The sequence below is a fragment of the Nerophis lumbriciformis genome, linkage group LG10 (assembly GCF_033978685.3).
Source record: "Nerophis lumbriciformis linkage group LG10, RoL_Nlum_v2.1, whole genome shotgun sequence".
NCBI classification, from domain to species: domain Eukaryota; kingdom Metazoa; phylum Chordata; class Actinopteri; order Syngnathiformes; family Syngnathidae; genus Nerophis; species Nerophis lumbriciformis.
The window spans coordinates 21,405,434-21,420,691 of record NC_084557.2 but is presented as its reverse complement, the minus strand read 5'-3'; the positions used below and the strand labels follow the sequence as shown (position 1 = coordinate 21,420,691).

At 37.6% G+C, this 15,258-nt stretch overlaps 1 protein-coding gene across 2 annotated transcripts in view; it reads right to left on the bottom strand.

Moving 5' to 3' along the window:
- LOC133612539 (receptor-type tyrosine-protein phosphatase eta-like) overlaps window positions 1–15,258 on the bottom strand; it is a 64,443-nt gene that overhangs the window by 728 nt on the left and 48,457 nt on the right. Inside the window, exons 15-30 of one of the 2 annotated variants that reach the window (XM_061970021.2) lie at window positions 14,252–14,521; window positions 13,907–14,173; window positions 11,963–12,235; window positions 11,739–11,888; window positions 11,430–11,634; window positions 7,939–8,060; window positions 7,774–7,861; window positions 7,657–7,701; window positions 7,400–7,490; window positions 5,692–5,782; window positions 4,875–4,951; window positions 4,582–4,716; window positions 3,378–3,494; window positions 2,346–2,506; window positions 2,090–2,225; window positions 1–456 (exon numbers count right to left, since the gene is read on the bottom strand). The exon at window positions 1–456 is cut by the window's left edge and continues 728 nt beyond it. In XM_061970021.2, the coding sequence (XP_061826005.1) occupies window positions 316–456; window positions 2,090–2,225; window positions 2,346–2,506; window positions 3,378–3,494; window positions 4,582–4,716; window positions 4,875–4,951; window positions 5,692–5,782; window positions 7,400–7,490; window positions 7,657–7,701; window positions 7,774–7,861; window positions 7,939–8,060; window positions 11,430–11,634; window positions 11,739–11,888; window positions 11,963–12,235; window positions 13,907–14,173; window positions 14,252–14,521 (2,369 nt within the window). In that variant the 3' untranslated portion in view covers window positions 1–315. The remainder of the gene's footprint in view (window positions 457–2,089; window positions 2,226–2,345; window positions 2,507–3,377; window positions 3,495–4,581; window positions 4,717–4,874; window positions 4,952–5,691; window positions 5,783–7,399; window positions 7,491–7,656; window positions 7,702–7,773; window positions 7,862–7,938; window positions 8,061–11,429; window positions 11,635–11,738; window positions 11,889–11,962; window positions 12,236–13,906; window positions 14,174–14,251; window positions 14,522–15,258) is intronic. The other variant, XM_061970022.2, reaches the window with a different exon arrangement.

Genomic DNA, 15,258 nt, shown 5'->3' with positions numbered 1-15,258 from the left:
TTAAAGAGGCACAGAACCACCAGTTCAAATGATGACACCTTCCTTTTTACACATTTAAGTGTCAGTCATAATAATACCCATACAGTGTCCAATATACCTGAGAAATCATATACAGTATTGAGCCAGTAATAGTTACAGTGAACAGCTACATATTTCAAATATTTAATATTTGGTTAACAATCTAACATGATTTAAGGTCTTTGGTATTTATTCTATCTATGAAGAATGTGACGAATGGTGGGTTTATTTCTCCAGTATTTTCATATTTGAAGTAGAATACCTGAGTGCTGCTTCTATGCTTTTATGCATCATGTTTTATTTATAAAAAACTTTTTTGGGTTCCACATTCTCATAGATGGAGAGCGCAGCTGTGTTTTGGTAGATTAGATCCACATTAGTTCCAGTTCTTGATCGAATTAGGTCCATTGCACACTGGTTTAAAAACACGTACTGATCCTGCACAGACATAAGACACACACACGTTAGCCACACAACAAATACAAAACCCAAAACCAGTGAAGGTGGCACGTTGTGTAATTTGTAAATAACAGAATACAATAATTTGCAAATCCTTTTTAACTTATATTCAATTGAATAGTCTGCAAAGATGAGATATTTAATGTTCGAACTGAGAAACTTGTTTTTTTTTTGCAAATAATCATTAACTTAAAATTGAATGGCAGCAACACATTGCAACAAAGTTGGCACAGGGGCATTTTTACCACTGTGTTACATGGCCTTTCTTTCCTTTTAACAACACTCAGTAAACGTTTGTGAACTGAGAAGACCAATTTTTTAAGCTTTTCAGGGGGAATTCTTTCCCATTCTTGCTTGATGTCTTGGTTAACAGTCCGGGGTCTCCGTTGTGGGATTTTACGCTTCATAATGCGCCACACATTTTCAATGGGGGACAGGTCTGGACTACAGGCAGGCCAGTCTAGTACCGGCAATCTTTTACTATGAAGCCACACTGTTGTAACACATGGCTTGGCATTGTCTTGCTGAAATAAGCAGGGGCGTCCATGATAACGTTGCTAGGATGGCAACATATGTTGCTCCAAAACCTGTATGTACCTTTCAGCATTAATGGTGCCTTCACAGATGTGTAAGTTACCCATGCCTTGGGCACTAATACACCCCCATACCATTACAGATGCTGGCTTTTGAACTTTGCTCCTATAACAATCCGGATGGTTCTTTTCCTCTTTGTTCCAGAGGACACAACGTCCACAGTTTCCAAAAACAATTTGAAATGTGGACTCGTCAGACCACAGAACACTTTTCCACTTTGCATCAGTCCATCTTAGACGAGCTCGGGCCCAGCGAAGCCGGCGGCGTTTCTGGGTGTTGTTGATAAATGGCTTTCGCTTTGCATAGTAGAGTTTTAACTTGCACTTACAGATGTAGCGACGAACTGTAGTTACTGACAGTGATTTTCTGAAGTATTCCTGAGCCCATGTGGTGATATCATTTACACACTGATGTCGCTTTTTGATCCAGTACCGCCTGAGGGATTGAAGGTCCGTAATATCATCGCTTACGTGCAGTGATTTCTCCAGATTATCTGAACCATTTGATGATATTACGGACCGTAGATGGTGAAATCCCTAAATTCCTTGCAATAGCTCGTTGACAAATGTTGTTCTTAAACTGTTCGAGAATTTGCTCACGCATTTGTTCCCAAAGTGGTGACCCTCGCCCCATCCTTGTTTGTGAATGACTGAGCATTTCATGGAAGCTGCTTTTATACCCAATCATGGCACCCACCTGTTCCCAATTAGCCTGTTCACCTGTGGGATGTTCCAAATAAGTGTTTGATGAACATTCCTCAACTTTCTCAGTCTTTTTTGCCACTTGTGCCAGCTTTTTTTGAAACATGTTGCAGGCATCAAATTCCAAATGAGCTAATATTTGCAAAAAATAAAGTTTTCCAGTTCAAATGTTAAGTATCTTGTCTTTGCAGTCTATTCAATTGAATATAGGTTGAAAAGGATTTGAAAATCATTGTATTCTGTTTTTATTTACGTTTTACACAACGTGCCAACTTCACTGGTTTTGTAGTTCTGCATAAGTGGAGCTGTGTTTGTACCTCCGTCTGCACCATAAGGGGGCGGTGCATGCGTAGATCATGGACATTGCCGTACACATCCACAACATTGTCGATTTCAATCTGGAAGATCAGACGATCGATGGCTATGAAGGTGCCTGTGCGGCCCACTCCAGCACTGAACAGAGAGAGACAAAGATACTGTTGATTCAACTTTTGGTAACCCCACGTAATCACAGAAGAAAAGTGGACGTAAGGATTGAGACACAGAGAGACTTTTCTGTTGGTTCTGACAGACCTGCAGTGGACCACAGTGGGAGAGTTGGTGGAGTACTGGTCCATGTGCTCTCTGACCAGGTGTCTGAAGCTGATAAGGAGCTCAGTGGTTTCTGGTACTCCGTGATCAGGCCAAGCTGTGAAGTGAAACTGACGAACTGAACGAGTCTCTGCTGTTTTCACCTAAAGGACAGAAATACCCACTCAGGGACTACACAAGGACTTTGTTGACTTATAATTCCTCTGAGTCATAAGTGTCTAACATTCTGATTATTTATTTTGTGTTATAAAGTAAAAAAGTATTTCCTTTGTAATTTGTGTTTCTTTTGTTACAAGTTACAATAGTAACTTTTTGGAAATGACTTAAAATAGGACTGGAGCCTGCAGTGCCTCAGACTGGAAGTCTCTGCAGAGAGTGGTGAGGACGGCGGAAAAGATCATCAGGACTCCTCTTCCTCCTATCCAGGAGATCGCAAAAAGTCGCTGCCTGACCAGGGCTCAGAAAATCTGTAGAGACTACTCCCACCCCCACCAAGGACTGTTTTAACTACTGGACTCTAGAAAGAGGTTCCGCAGCCTCCGTAGCAGAACCTCCAAGTTCTGTAACAGCTTCTTCCCTCAGGCCATCAGACTCTTGAACGCATCAAAATAATTCCCTCAATTCCCACCAAAAACGGATTAACTCGCTGGAATATAAAAACAATATATATGCAAAAGTGTAATATATTTATCTGTACAGTAATCTATTTATTTATATCTGCACCTTATTACTCTTTTATCCTGCACTACAACAAGCTAATGCAACAACATTTTGTTCTTATCTGTACTGTAAAGTTCAAATTTGAATCACAATAAAAGGGAAGTCTAAGTCTAAGTCCAAAATGAAGTTGTGGACTCAAACGTGTAAAGCAGGTCACGTAGACAATAATCGTTTGATTAGTCACCAGATTGAAAAACTAATCACTGACTATTCATTAGTTGCAGCTCTAGCGCATTTGTTAAAACTTGGCTTTAGGGTTTTACAAAACTCCTTTAGTTGTGTGAAGGCTCTTACATTTTTTATGTCAAAGTCCCGAATGGTCCAGTCATCAAGTGGTATTTCAGAGGTTGTTGTGACTGAGATGTATTCAAAGTGTTTGCTTCCTGGATACCAGTACTGCTCACATTTGATCTGGAGAGAGAAAACAATGTTGTAAAATACTTAATCAATCAACAACACATGAAGTTACTCAAGTTACATTATATTTCAAAAATGTATATATATATATATATATATATATACATACACACACATATATATATATATATATATATATATATATATATATATATATATATATATATATATATATATACATAGCCATCGAACCATTGTGTATATATATATATATATATATATATATATATATATATATATACTGTATATATATATATATATGTATATTATATAAATATATATATGTATATATATATATATATATATACAGAACCTCCAGGTTCTGTAACAGCTTCTTCCCTCAAGCCGTAAGACTCTTGAACGCATCATAATTAAATTATCCCCTCAACTCCCCCCAAAATGGATTAACTCGCTGGAATAAAAAAGACAATATAACATACATCCATAAACGTGGACGCATGTGAAAAAGTGCAATATATTTATCTGTACAGTAATCTATTTATTTATTTATATATATTTATTTTATATATATTTATATATTATTTATATATATTTATTTATTTATATATGCACCTTATTGCTTTTTTATCCTGCACTACCATGAGCTTATGTAACGAAATTTCGTTCTTATCTGTGCTGTAAAGTTCAAATTTGAATGACAATAAAAAGGAAGTCTAAGTCTAAGTCTAATATATATATATATATATATATATATATATATATATATATATATATATATATATATATATATATATATTAGGTTATTAGCATAAGATTGGCAAAACAAGTTAAAACACTTCAGACTTTTGACTTCTTCTGGAGGCTACAATATATAATATTACTCAAGGTGTTGCGGTTATGATTGCGTCGTGGCGGTGAGCCATCGTCAGATACATTAAGGAGAAACCCTGTCGTGGACTAAATTGGCGGAGTCGTACACAGCACTTTGGGTAAATTTATATCATATACAGATAATCCGCTGACGTCACCGGTGTGAAAAACGTCACAGGACAGAGCAATATCCCAACGGCTCGTTTAGAGGAAGTAGGCCCTATAAAGGGGTCCTTGTATCCGTACTCACTCTTCCCTGTTCGTTACAGCGTGTCAGCATGACCAGTGTGTGCACATTCTTCTCCCAGATCATTCTCCAAAAATCCTTGACAGTGCTGGCCAAAGGCCCCTGAGCTGCGATAAACTCCTTCCTGGAGTTGTAACCCTGCCAAAGGAAACAACAGTCCAAGCACTAAACATCCACTCTGGTCAGACTTTCAACAGATTCTCAGGTAGTGTCCATATGAGTGAAATCAGAAGGACTTTCCGCAAAAAGTGTGGAATGATGAAGCCATGACTGAGGCAGAGAGAGTCAGTACGCACCGGCATGTAGTTAGCATTGATGTAGTCATCATATGGACTGCCATGAATGATAGAGAGTTTCACACGAGAGGAATCATCTAGTGAGGAAATTATCAATGAGTTGTTTCATAACAGCAATACATGTCAAAAATGTTTTAGGATTCAGTATTATAGCTGTGTTTACAAAAAATAATGCTCAGTTGTTTGAAACTCAAGAAAAATACAAATATTGATCTAAATAAATTACTATATTAATCTACTAACATATTGCCTTGCATTCTTCTTTTCCATTGGCCCGTTTCACCTACAACGCAAAGTTAAGATGCAGATGTTTTGTTCAAATAGCTTAGCATATATTGATCTACTAAATTGAATTAGTTTTGGTATATTAAATGCACAAAATGTATCAAAGTGGCCCCTGAATTCCTTACATATTTCTGTATGTAGCCCTAAGTGAAAAAGATTATCAAACATTTTTTATGGTAAAGGTAGATGCTCTACGCCTCTGTTAACTGGTGACCCTAAATGCACAGCAACTTGTGATACACTGCCAATGCCATCTTGAAGTTAATTGGTAATCCAACATAAATGCATTGATTACTGATCAAAACTGAGCAATATTTGTAAACACAGACATTTATTATCTTTGTGTTGGAGCTCAGTGCATTTCACAGGTCTGCCTAATGTTATGGCTGGTGAGTGTACTTCTTTTTATTGCAGTTTAAGTCCATGTAATACACAAGCAATGATGGTAGAACTGATTGAATTGGATGTATGGCAGAGTATAGAATAAACAGTTGTTTTTGTTAGGAAGTAGCAGTTTATCTGGGTGACTCACAGGGAAGCACATTGTTGTAGCGATTCTTGGCCTTGTTCTCCTGTGTCTCAGCATTTGCTTTTGACTGGCACGTACCCACAAACCTTAGGTCCTTCAAAGAAAGCATAAACATACAATCTTATAATAGTGTTTCCAATACCTTCGTTTATTTGTGTCGACCCGGCACATCTATTTATTTTTTAAATTTGGCGTTTTCACCTTCATGCATAAACATGTTATAATGGGAACTGTCGGTGTAGCTTGTCATTCCAACTCTACATATTAGATGACATTGTAAGTCTACTTCTTAACACACTTCATAAACACATACCACAGCTGACCTCATTGCACAATATAACTCATCTGTAAGTGATGATCCCACAATTTTTCTGAAACATTAATATACATTTATTTTGCTTATGTTTTTATTGTTAACATATTATTGGTGACATATCCAATTCCATATGCATTGACAATCAGATGTATTTTTCTAAAAAAAACTTTGTGGATCAAAATTACACAGAAGTATACAAACCATAAATAAAAAATATGTCTGTATTTGTATGAAAATATAAACAAAACTAGTATAAACATTAGGACGAGCTAAAAATGTGAATGCAAAATTGCACTACCCTACCTGGTGTTTACATCTGAACTACTTTACAAATCCAAAGCTGAACAATGAACCAGAAAAGTACATCTAAATGTAGCTTTCCTTTGACTACGACTCATTTTCTAGTGAAGTTGGGTGGCGCGCACATGCCTTGGCATTAATATGTCTCTTATATCTTAATTGCTTATCATCGTTCACTGAAAAGAGCCATATAAAAGAAATGACTTGTTTGCAAATGTCACATCTCTTTAAAATCATCGCACATTCACAGTACATGGAGCTAAGGAAACATCATTAATGTTTTTTTTAATCGCTTGTGCGTGTTGTAAATCGCACACACAAGTTTTCTGCTGAACAAAATGAAACTGTTCGGGGAATATTTTCCACCTTAAAGCAGAGTGGAATGCATAGAGGGTCTCACTCTTTATTCACTTTGTTTCATTTAAGAACAAAACATAATGAGTACATTTTGTGTTTTTATCTTTGCAAACAGTATATTATTTGGTTTTGATGGTGAGAAGAGGTGCCAGGATCAACCCGAAGCGAGAGTGGACAATTATGTGAGTATGTTCAAAATACACGGTTAGGTTAACATTTGGTTTCATCGGTCAGTGCTTAAACAACTCCACCAGGGAAAGGCAGCAAGGAGGATAAAAGCATGTGAGTAATCAACAATCGAGAGAGAACACGCCAGACATTGTAGGTCACGGTCTTCTATCCAATGCTGGTATTGCTACTGTTTATACTTACTCCATTTGTAGAAAATATTGTTCGTCTTCAATTCTGGTCTTCTCGCTTTATTCAGACCAGCCATTTGAACAAAAAAACCTGGGAGAATTTGGCCCTTTAAAAGGGGAGAGCTAAACAACACCGAAGTTTTGTTATTACATAAGATTTAAAAACACAAGATATTGCTGCATGTTTCTTATGACACAGCTCCGTTTTTTCCATCCATACACACTTGAGTTGTGCGTCATGAACTATTACGCAAATTCGACTATGACATCACTTACAACAGCATCCGCAAAACACTAGATTTGGTATGTATGTTATTGTCATTGTTTCCCGATATAAAACTGAAATGTGAATTTCAGCTCTAATTAAGAAATGCTTTACCTCAAACTCTTCAGCAAAGCCGCAGTTGGAGTCTGCTTTCTGCTTCCTGTAGTAAGCCTCGTAATCCTCTACGCTCACTGCTGCACTCCTGCTTAAAAGGACAAGAGAATGAGTTACCTTGCAAATGAGCGTCTTCTTTTCCTAAACTTTGAAATACAAGGTTTATACTCACACTTTAGCTCTAAAAAAGAAGAAGAAAGCAATATTGACCAACACTTATATGCAAGACAAATATTTTTAAAATTTAAAATTTTCACCTCATGGAATGAATCTGGATGTCTGATGTTTCTTTACTAGATAACCTACAGCATACAGACAATGAAATTAAACACATAAACTTGAGTCATCTTTACAAATTCATGATGGTGACAAACCTTCTCCAGTATACAATGAAGCCAATTAGAACGATGACGAGAACACAGAAAATTCCCAGTGTTGCTCCGACAGCTATGCTGATGACGACTGTAACATTGAACAGAAAGGATTAGGGCAGAAAAAGCGATTGAATAAGAAGATTTCATATTGAACCTCTACGATACCTGGGTCCTGTGGGAGATTTATTACAGAATAGAAATTAGTGATGGAAGCCTTTGACCCGGATGACCCTGCCTTCACTAGGTTGTCCTGGAGACTCAATCTAGTGAACAGTACAATGGCATACCTGCAGAATCATAGAGGCTGCTGTCATTTAGAGCATACACAAAATAACTTGCTTAATAATGCAACAAAATAATGACGGCACGTGTCGAGAGCTTGTTTTCTTTTGCAGTGTTTTCAGTCCCTCGGGATTTTGCTGGCTTTTTGGTGATTGTCTAAAATGCCTGATTTTGCTGCAGCTTTATCAGAAAGTTGCGGCAAACGTTGCAAAGTTTTGAGGTTTATTTTTTGGAATAACATTGAATTAATTTGATTTTATGAATTGAATATCAATGTTGTGAGTGTTCATTGTACTTTAAAGGCCTACTGAAATGCAATGGATAGCAGGTCCATTCTCTGTGTCATACTTGATCATTTCGCGATATTGCCATATTTTTGCTGAAAGGATTTAGTAGAGAACATCGACGATAAAGTTCGCAACTTTTGGTCGCTGATAAAAAAGCCTTGCCTGTACTGGAAGTAGCAGACGAGTAGCGTGACGTCACAGGTTGTGGAGCTCCTCATATCTACACATTGTTTACAATCATGGCCACCAGCAGCGAGAGCGATTCGGACCGAGAAAGCGACGATTTCCCCATTAATTTGAGCGAGGATGAAAGATTCGTGGATGAGGAAAGTGAGAGTGAAGGACTAGAGGGCAGTGGGAGCGATTCAGATAGGGAAGATGCTGTGAGAGGCGGGTGGGACCTGATATTCAGCTGGGAATGACTAAAACAGTACATAAACACAAGACATATATATACTCTATTAGCCACAACACAACCAGGCTTATATTTAATATGCCACAAATTAATACCGCATAACAAACACCTCCCCCTCCCGTCCATTTAACCCGTCAATACAACTCAAACACCTGCACAACACACTCAATCCCACAGCCCAAAGTACCGTTCACCTCCCCAAAGTTCATACAGCACATATATTTCCCCAAAGTCCCCAAAGTTACGTACGTGACATGCACATAGCGGCACGCACGTACGGGCAAGTGATCAAATGTTTGGAAGCCGCAGCTGCATGCGTACTCACGGTACCGCGTCTGTATATCCAACTCAAAGTCCTCCTGGTAAGAGTCTCTGTTGTCCCAGTTTTCCACAGGCCAATGGTAAAGCTTGACTGTCATCTTCCGAGAATGTAAACAATGAAACACCGGCTGTGTTTGTGTTGCTGCAGTCGGCCGCAATACACCGCTTCCCACCTACAGCTTTCTTCTTTGCTGTCTCCATTGTTCATTGAACAAATTGCAAAAGATTCACCAACACAGATGTCCAGAATACTGTGGAATTTTGCGATGAAAACAGACGACTTAATAGCTGGCCACTATGCTGTCCCAAAATGTCCTCCACAATCCGTGACGTCACGCGCTGACGTCATCATACCGAGACGTTTTCACCAGGATATTTCGCGCGAAATTTAAAATTGCACTTTAGTAAGCTAACCCGGCCGTATTGGCATGTGTTGCAATTTTAAGATTTCATCATTGATATATAAACTATCAGACTGCGTGGTCGGTAGTAGTGGGTTTCAGTAGGCCTTTAACTTCAAAAACCACAGGATTTTCAACAAAAATTGGAAAACAACTACAGTATTTGACCTTTTTCCACCACAGAAACTTTTACGGGAACTTTAAAGTGGGTTATACTTGTGTAGCGCTTTTCTACCTTCAAAGTACTCAAAGCACTTTGACACTATTTCCACATTCACCCATTCACACACTGATGGCGGGAGCTGCCATGCAAGGCCATAACTATACTAAATAGCATGAGGCCAAACGCAACTGTCGCGAATAGCGAACAAGACTGCCAGGCCCCAAAGTGTGTCTAAGTCAGTGTTTACCCATCTTTACTGAGCCAAGGGACATATTTTACAATTGAAAAATATCACAGCTCAAAGAAAAGCAACAGGATGGAAAAAGAGCAAAGAGCCCAAAGAAGGTGAGAGAAGTTTTGCGATCATTTCAAACTGAAAAAGACAGACATCGTGATTAAATGTTTGCACTGTCAAACAGAGCTGTCGTTACGCAATCAATGGTGCCGCATTACCAGAAAGCACTTTTCATATTTAAGAACAGTAAACAAGCAGAAACAAGCTAAAAGTATATTTTGGTAGCCAACGCCTATAGGTTTGACTTGCATAACACATGTTTTATTCAAACATATTAGTATCTACAGTTTGTATGTTTATATCATCTAGGCCACATTTGGCCACAAATCAAACATCACTCCTTAAAATAATACATTTTCAAATGTGTCTGTGTTATATATGTTGTTATTCAATTTACAGTATTATACTGAATTTGTATTTTTATTTAATTTGGTTCTTTATGAGTTATATATAACATGGTTTTAGGCTAAACTTAGTTTTTAACCTATATTATTTTTAAATATAAGTAATATCTAGCGATACCCATGAAGTAAAAGTGAAATTGAATTGCTAAGTGCATTAATAAGAAAGGTAATTTGAAAAATCTTTGTTTATTTAAATTATTTTCCCTAAAAGACAGATTGAGTTTAGAAAGTGTCTTTTATTTGACTAATTGAACAAATGACTCGGTACCTAACTGGATTACTAAAATAATGGATAGCTGCAGCCCTGGATGAATATCAAACAATCTCCTTTACTCACGGGAGCGTTCGTAACCTGGCAGGTGCTTTCCGCTGCTGTCTTTACGCAGAGAGGCACAGCTATGGTGCTCAGGAAGTGCAAAACAATATCACAAAGTGGCTGAGAGACTTTTAAAACTAATGGAAAATAAGAATGACTTTTACAAACATAATAACAGAGCTTCCTAGAGAAGGTTAGGCACATTGACTTTGTATACAAATAAAGGTAAAACCACATTGTTTTCAGTTTTATAAAAATAATGAAATAAAATACCGGTATATCAACAAATATTTGAGAAAAAAACATTTTCACCTAAAGTAAATTATTGTCTTATTTAATAATTCTTATTTAATTGTATTTAATGTTAATTAGCAACATTGTATATAAATGGATTAGATCACAATAAAATAAAGAAAAAACAAATTTCAGTGCCTCTCCAGTTACTGCATTATTTGTAGTAAATATTCATTTTTGGCCAAATTTCGGCACAAACTATGATCTCTTACGGTACACTTAAGTGCCACGGCACAGTGGTTGCGAGACACTGGTCTAAGGCAGTGATTAACCTGCATTGTGACATGTGTATGCAAATTTCCACATGCCACATGTTTAGGTTAAACAATGAGTGCAGGTAATACTAATTACAGGTCCCTAGTGCCACGAACTGTTTGAGGAGAAGGAGGTGTGGGGGTGCTGAAAGTAGACGACACACCCGATAATGAATTGATACGCAGCATCTATTAGAATAGTACTAAGGGAGGGATTTTCTTACTGGTATCTTCCATTGCCATGAAGTGCACCATTGGTGTAGCCCTCCCATTTTGAACCATCTCCTATGTCTACAACAACATTGGTCTCTTGACTGCGTGACAGAACATTTCTCTCTTTTACTGTTGCAAGGTATGTTGAGGTATTTTTGTCTTCCCATTGTTGATATGTTTTCTCCAAGTACTGGGTCATATTAGATGTGTCAGCAGCTGAAATTACAGGGATAGGAAAGTAACAACACAAGTCGTTGTAGCTCACTAAGTGATAATGATATGCGCCTAAAATCTGACAATTAGAAGAAGATTTAACCAACCGTTTACGTTGTCCGTTATTAGCACACCAAAATGAGTAATTGGTCCATGGGTGTCAAGCAGGAGGCTGGGGTTGATCTGAATGGTGAACCTGTTGTATACTTTGTCGGTCACATTCACTAGTGACTCGTAGTTTATTGGAATTGGTGGGTCTATCAAAACATGAAGAAATATATTATTTAGTTTTCCTTACATTTTGTTTTGAAAACTGATGCAGTCACTATACCTGTGATGCCAGTCTTGCAGTGGAGAAACACTGGAGTGGCCGGTTGTCCACAGCTCAGTGTCTCCATCATGAGCTGGTATGTTGTGTAGTGCCTGAGGTTGGAGATGGTCTGGCTACAGCTTTCATTACAGGTTCCGAAGTCAACTGTGTCGCTATTATTTACAGTGATGCGAAATCCATGAAACTGGCCCCTCGGCTTAGTCCAGGACAAGACAATTTCTGCATCTGTTTTATCTGGACCTTCACATGATACATTTCTCACTGGACTTGCATCTACAGCAGAAAGATAAACATACCATTGGTTAAGTACTAACAGTCAAGGTTATATAGAATTTAAAACCATGGTGTACAAAGGCAAACAGCAGCCATAAATCCAGCAGAGGGCACTGTCTTACAAGTCAGTTCACTCAATATTTTCTTGCACCATATGCTTTGACCATATGTGGTACCTCAAGTTTGTATGATTTGTTTTTTTCAGTTCAGTTTCAGTTTATTTCGAACATGCATACGATACAATGTAATGCATCACATAATTCCAGTTGTTTCATTACAGCACGTCCGAAAAGGAGTAGGAAGAAGCAGAGCTTATTTAATCCTAGCCCTTTTCATACCATAGCCATTTTATCCAATTTCCTTGTTCTCTTTAACAGAACAGTGAGCAAATATATAATAAATAAATAAATAATATACCATAGTAAGAATACAAATATTAAATAGATAAATAATTTTTGTCTCAATAAAAAAAAAAAAGGAATAAAAAGGGTTCAAGATGTTCATCATAATTCTTGTTCTGTGTACTTTGTGAACACCTGTAGTTTGAACCGTCTCTTAAACTGAATCATATTGGTGCCTTGTTTGATTTCTTTAGTTAATCTGTTCCATAATTTAATCCCACATACTGATATACTAAAAGTTTTAAGTGTTGTACCAGCATACAAATGTTTTTGTCATGTCTGTGTGATCATGTTTTGTTTTAGTCATGTTCGGTTTTGTTTTTGGACTTTTTGTGCACTTTTGTTTTGTTGTCACCATAGCAACCATTAGTTTTCACCTGTCACGTCATGCACCTGTTTCACGTTTTGAGTCACGCACCTGCTTTCACTAATCATGTCTATAGTATTTAAGTTCATTGTTTTCAGTTTGTCGTTCTGACGACATCCAACAATTATGCTCTACACACTCTTCATCCTCTTAGATCATGCTTCATGTACCATGCCAAAGTAAGTTTTTGTTCCATGTTTATAGTCTTTTTGGTTTCATAGTTTGTTCTCCGCCATTGTGCGCGCCTTTTGTTTACTTCTTTTTCTTTTAGTAATTATAAAATAAATTATGTACTTACATTCCCGTCTCGCCCGAGCCAACTTTCCGTTGCATCCCGGAAAAGCAAACACCCAGGACCAAGTCTTGACAGTTTAAAATTAGATTTTCCTCTAAGGTTATATTTCTCCTCTTTTGTTGAGAAGAATTGTTGTACATTCTTGGGTAGCAGGTTATAGTTTGCTTTGTACATCATTTTAGCTGTTTGCAAATGCACTTAATCGTTGAATTTCAATAATTGTGATTTAATAAATAAAGGGTTTGTATGTTCTACAAATGTATGTTTTAGTTTCACCAAAAATATATCAGGGTTTGTATACACTCAGTTTTATTACAATTTAACACATTAGTGACACAGTCACTGCTTTATTTATTGAATACGACTACAAAATAAGCTACCATTGAGCCAAATAAAGTAAAGTATCATTCAGTAACAATCTAAGTCAACAAGAGCCTTACTAGCCTTTCCAGAGTGTCACTGACTATACCCACCACACGATGATTACGATATTTTGAGCGAAAGAATCAAGGGTAATACGGTGCTTACTGGCTATCCAGAGCAGTTTGTTGAGAGTAAGCTGTCTCGTGCATTGAAGAGGTCCCACTGTATATGCATTGTAACTGTACCTGTGCAACTGGAAATCGATCTGGCGGCACCCTGAGTTCCATCCGAAGTCTCTGAGACAACTGTAAAGTTATAGCTGCTGCCAGGCTCCAGGTTTTCGATGGTATGCACCGTTTGGCCAGTTAAAACATTGCCACTGATAGGCTGATCTGAGCTTTTCCATGCCAAATAATAAAGATAGTCTTCCTTGTAATCATCAGGTTGAGTCCACTTGACGGTGATGTTTTCTTCCTCCTCGGATGTGTTGAGATACTTCACACCTAGAGGTTCTGTTGGCATTTGAGAGTTGGGGTTAAAGAGAGTGAAGTAACCCAGACACGTGCATTAATTAAAAACAATCTGCTTACTTGTGGTTACCAAATAGGCATGGACCTTTTCACTCCTAAAACCCAAGACACCCACTGTTGCTATGGAAATGTTGTAGGGTGTCCCAGAAAGCAGAGGCTCAAAAGTATGACTGGTGTTAGTTGTATTCATGCATTCATATTCCTCAGAAGGCATGCTTGTCAGCTCGTAGTAGAACGATCCTTCAGTCATCAGGGCCGCTTCTGACCACCTTACTTCGATTGAGTGATTTGTCTTTCTGAGGATCTCAATAGGCCCGGGTGGGTTTGGAACTTTGGGTTGATTGGGAATGCAGAGTGTCAGTTTAAAAAAGCAGAGTAACATATTTTCAAAATTGAGGAAGGCAAACGTCACATTATTTATAGACATTGACTCAAGATAAACGATTACTACATGAGATTTGCTATTGTCTGGAATTAAAATGTTAAAAGTTCGGTTTTTCTTGGTGCTCGGTCGACCAAGTGATGAAGTAACAAAACTGAGGTGAGGTTGAATTTTAATTTTCAGAAGTTACTGGAGGACCCTTTTTATTGCATCATGTCCTTGAATATGTATTAAATATGTATTAAAAATGTATTGCAGTCCTCTCTCGCCACATCGCACTTTCAATATTGTGGCTTTACTACATAGCAGATTTAAATATTTGGCCTAAATTAAGTCTTAAATTAAGTCAATGCAGTATTTGTCGTATTTTATATTGTTATAATGTGATGATCGATAAAGATATTCACCAAGCGGGACTTCCGTTTTCGGATTAACACTGCTAAGAACAACGCTGTAACTAATCTTGGCGCTACTGTATCTTCACCACAACAATCAAGGTGACCAACTTTTGGAAGAACAACTTTTTGATGCACTTCAGAGCACTTGCCTATTTTGAGCTATTGGCGTGCTCGATGTGGAAGTACAATCTTTAGCCATGTAAACACTAGGACAAAGTTGCCGTAAAGATTAGATAATTAATCTCCGATCAGCTAAAAAAGGCAAATTTCAGCCATAATCGGGATCG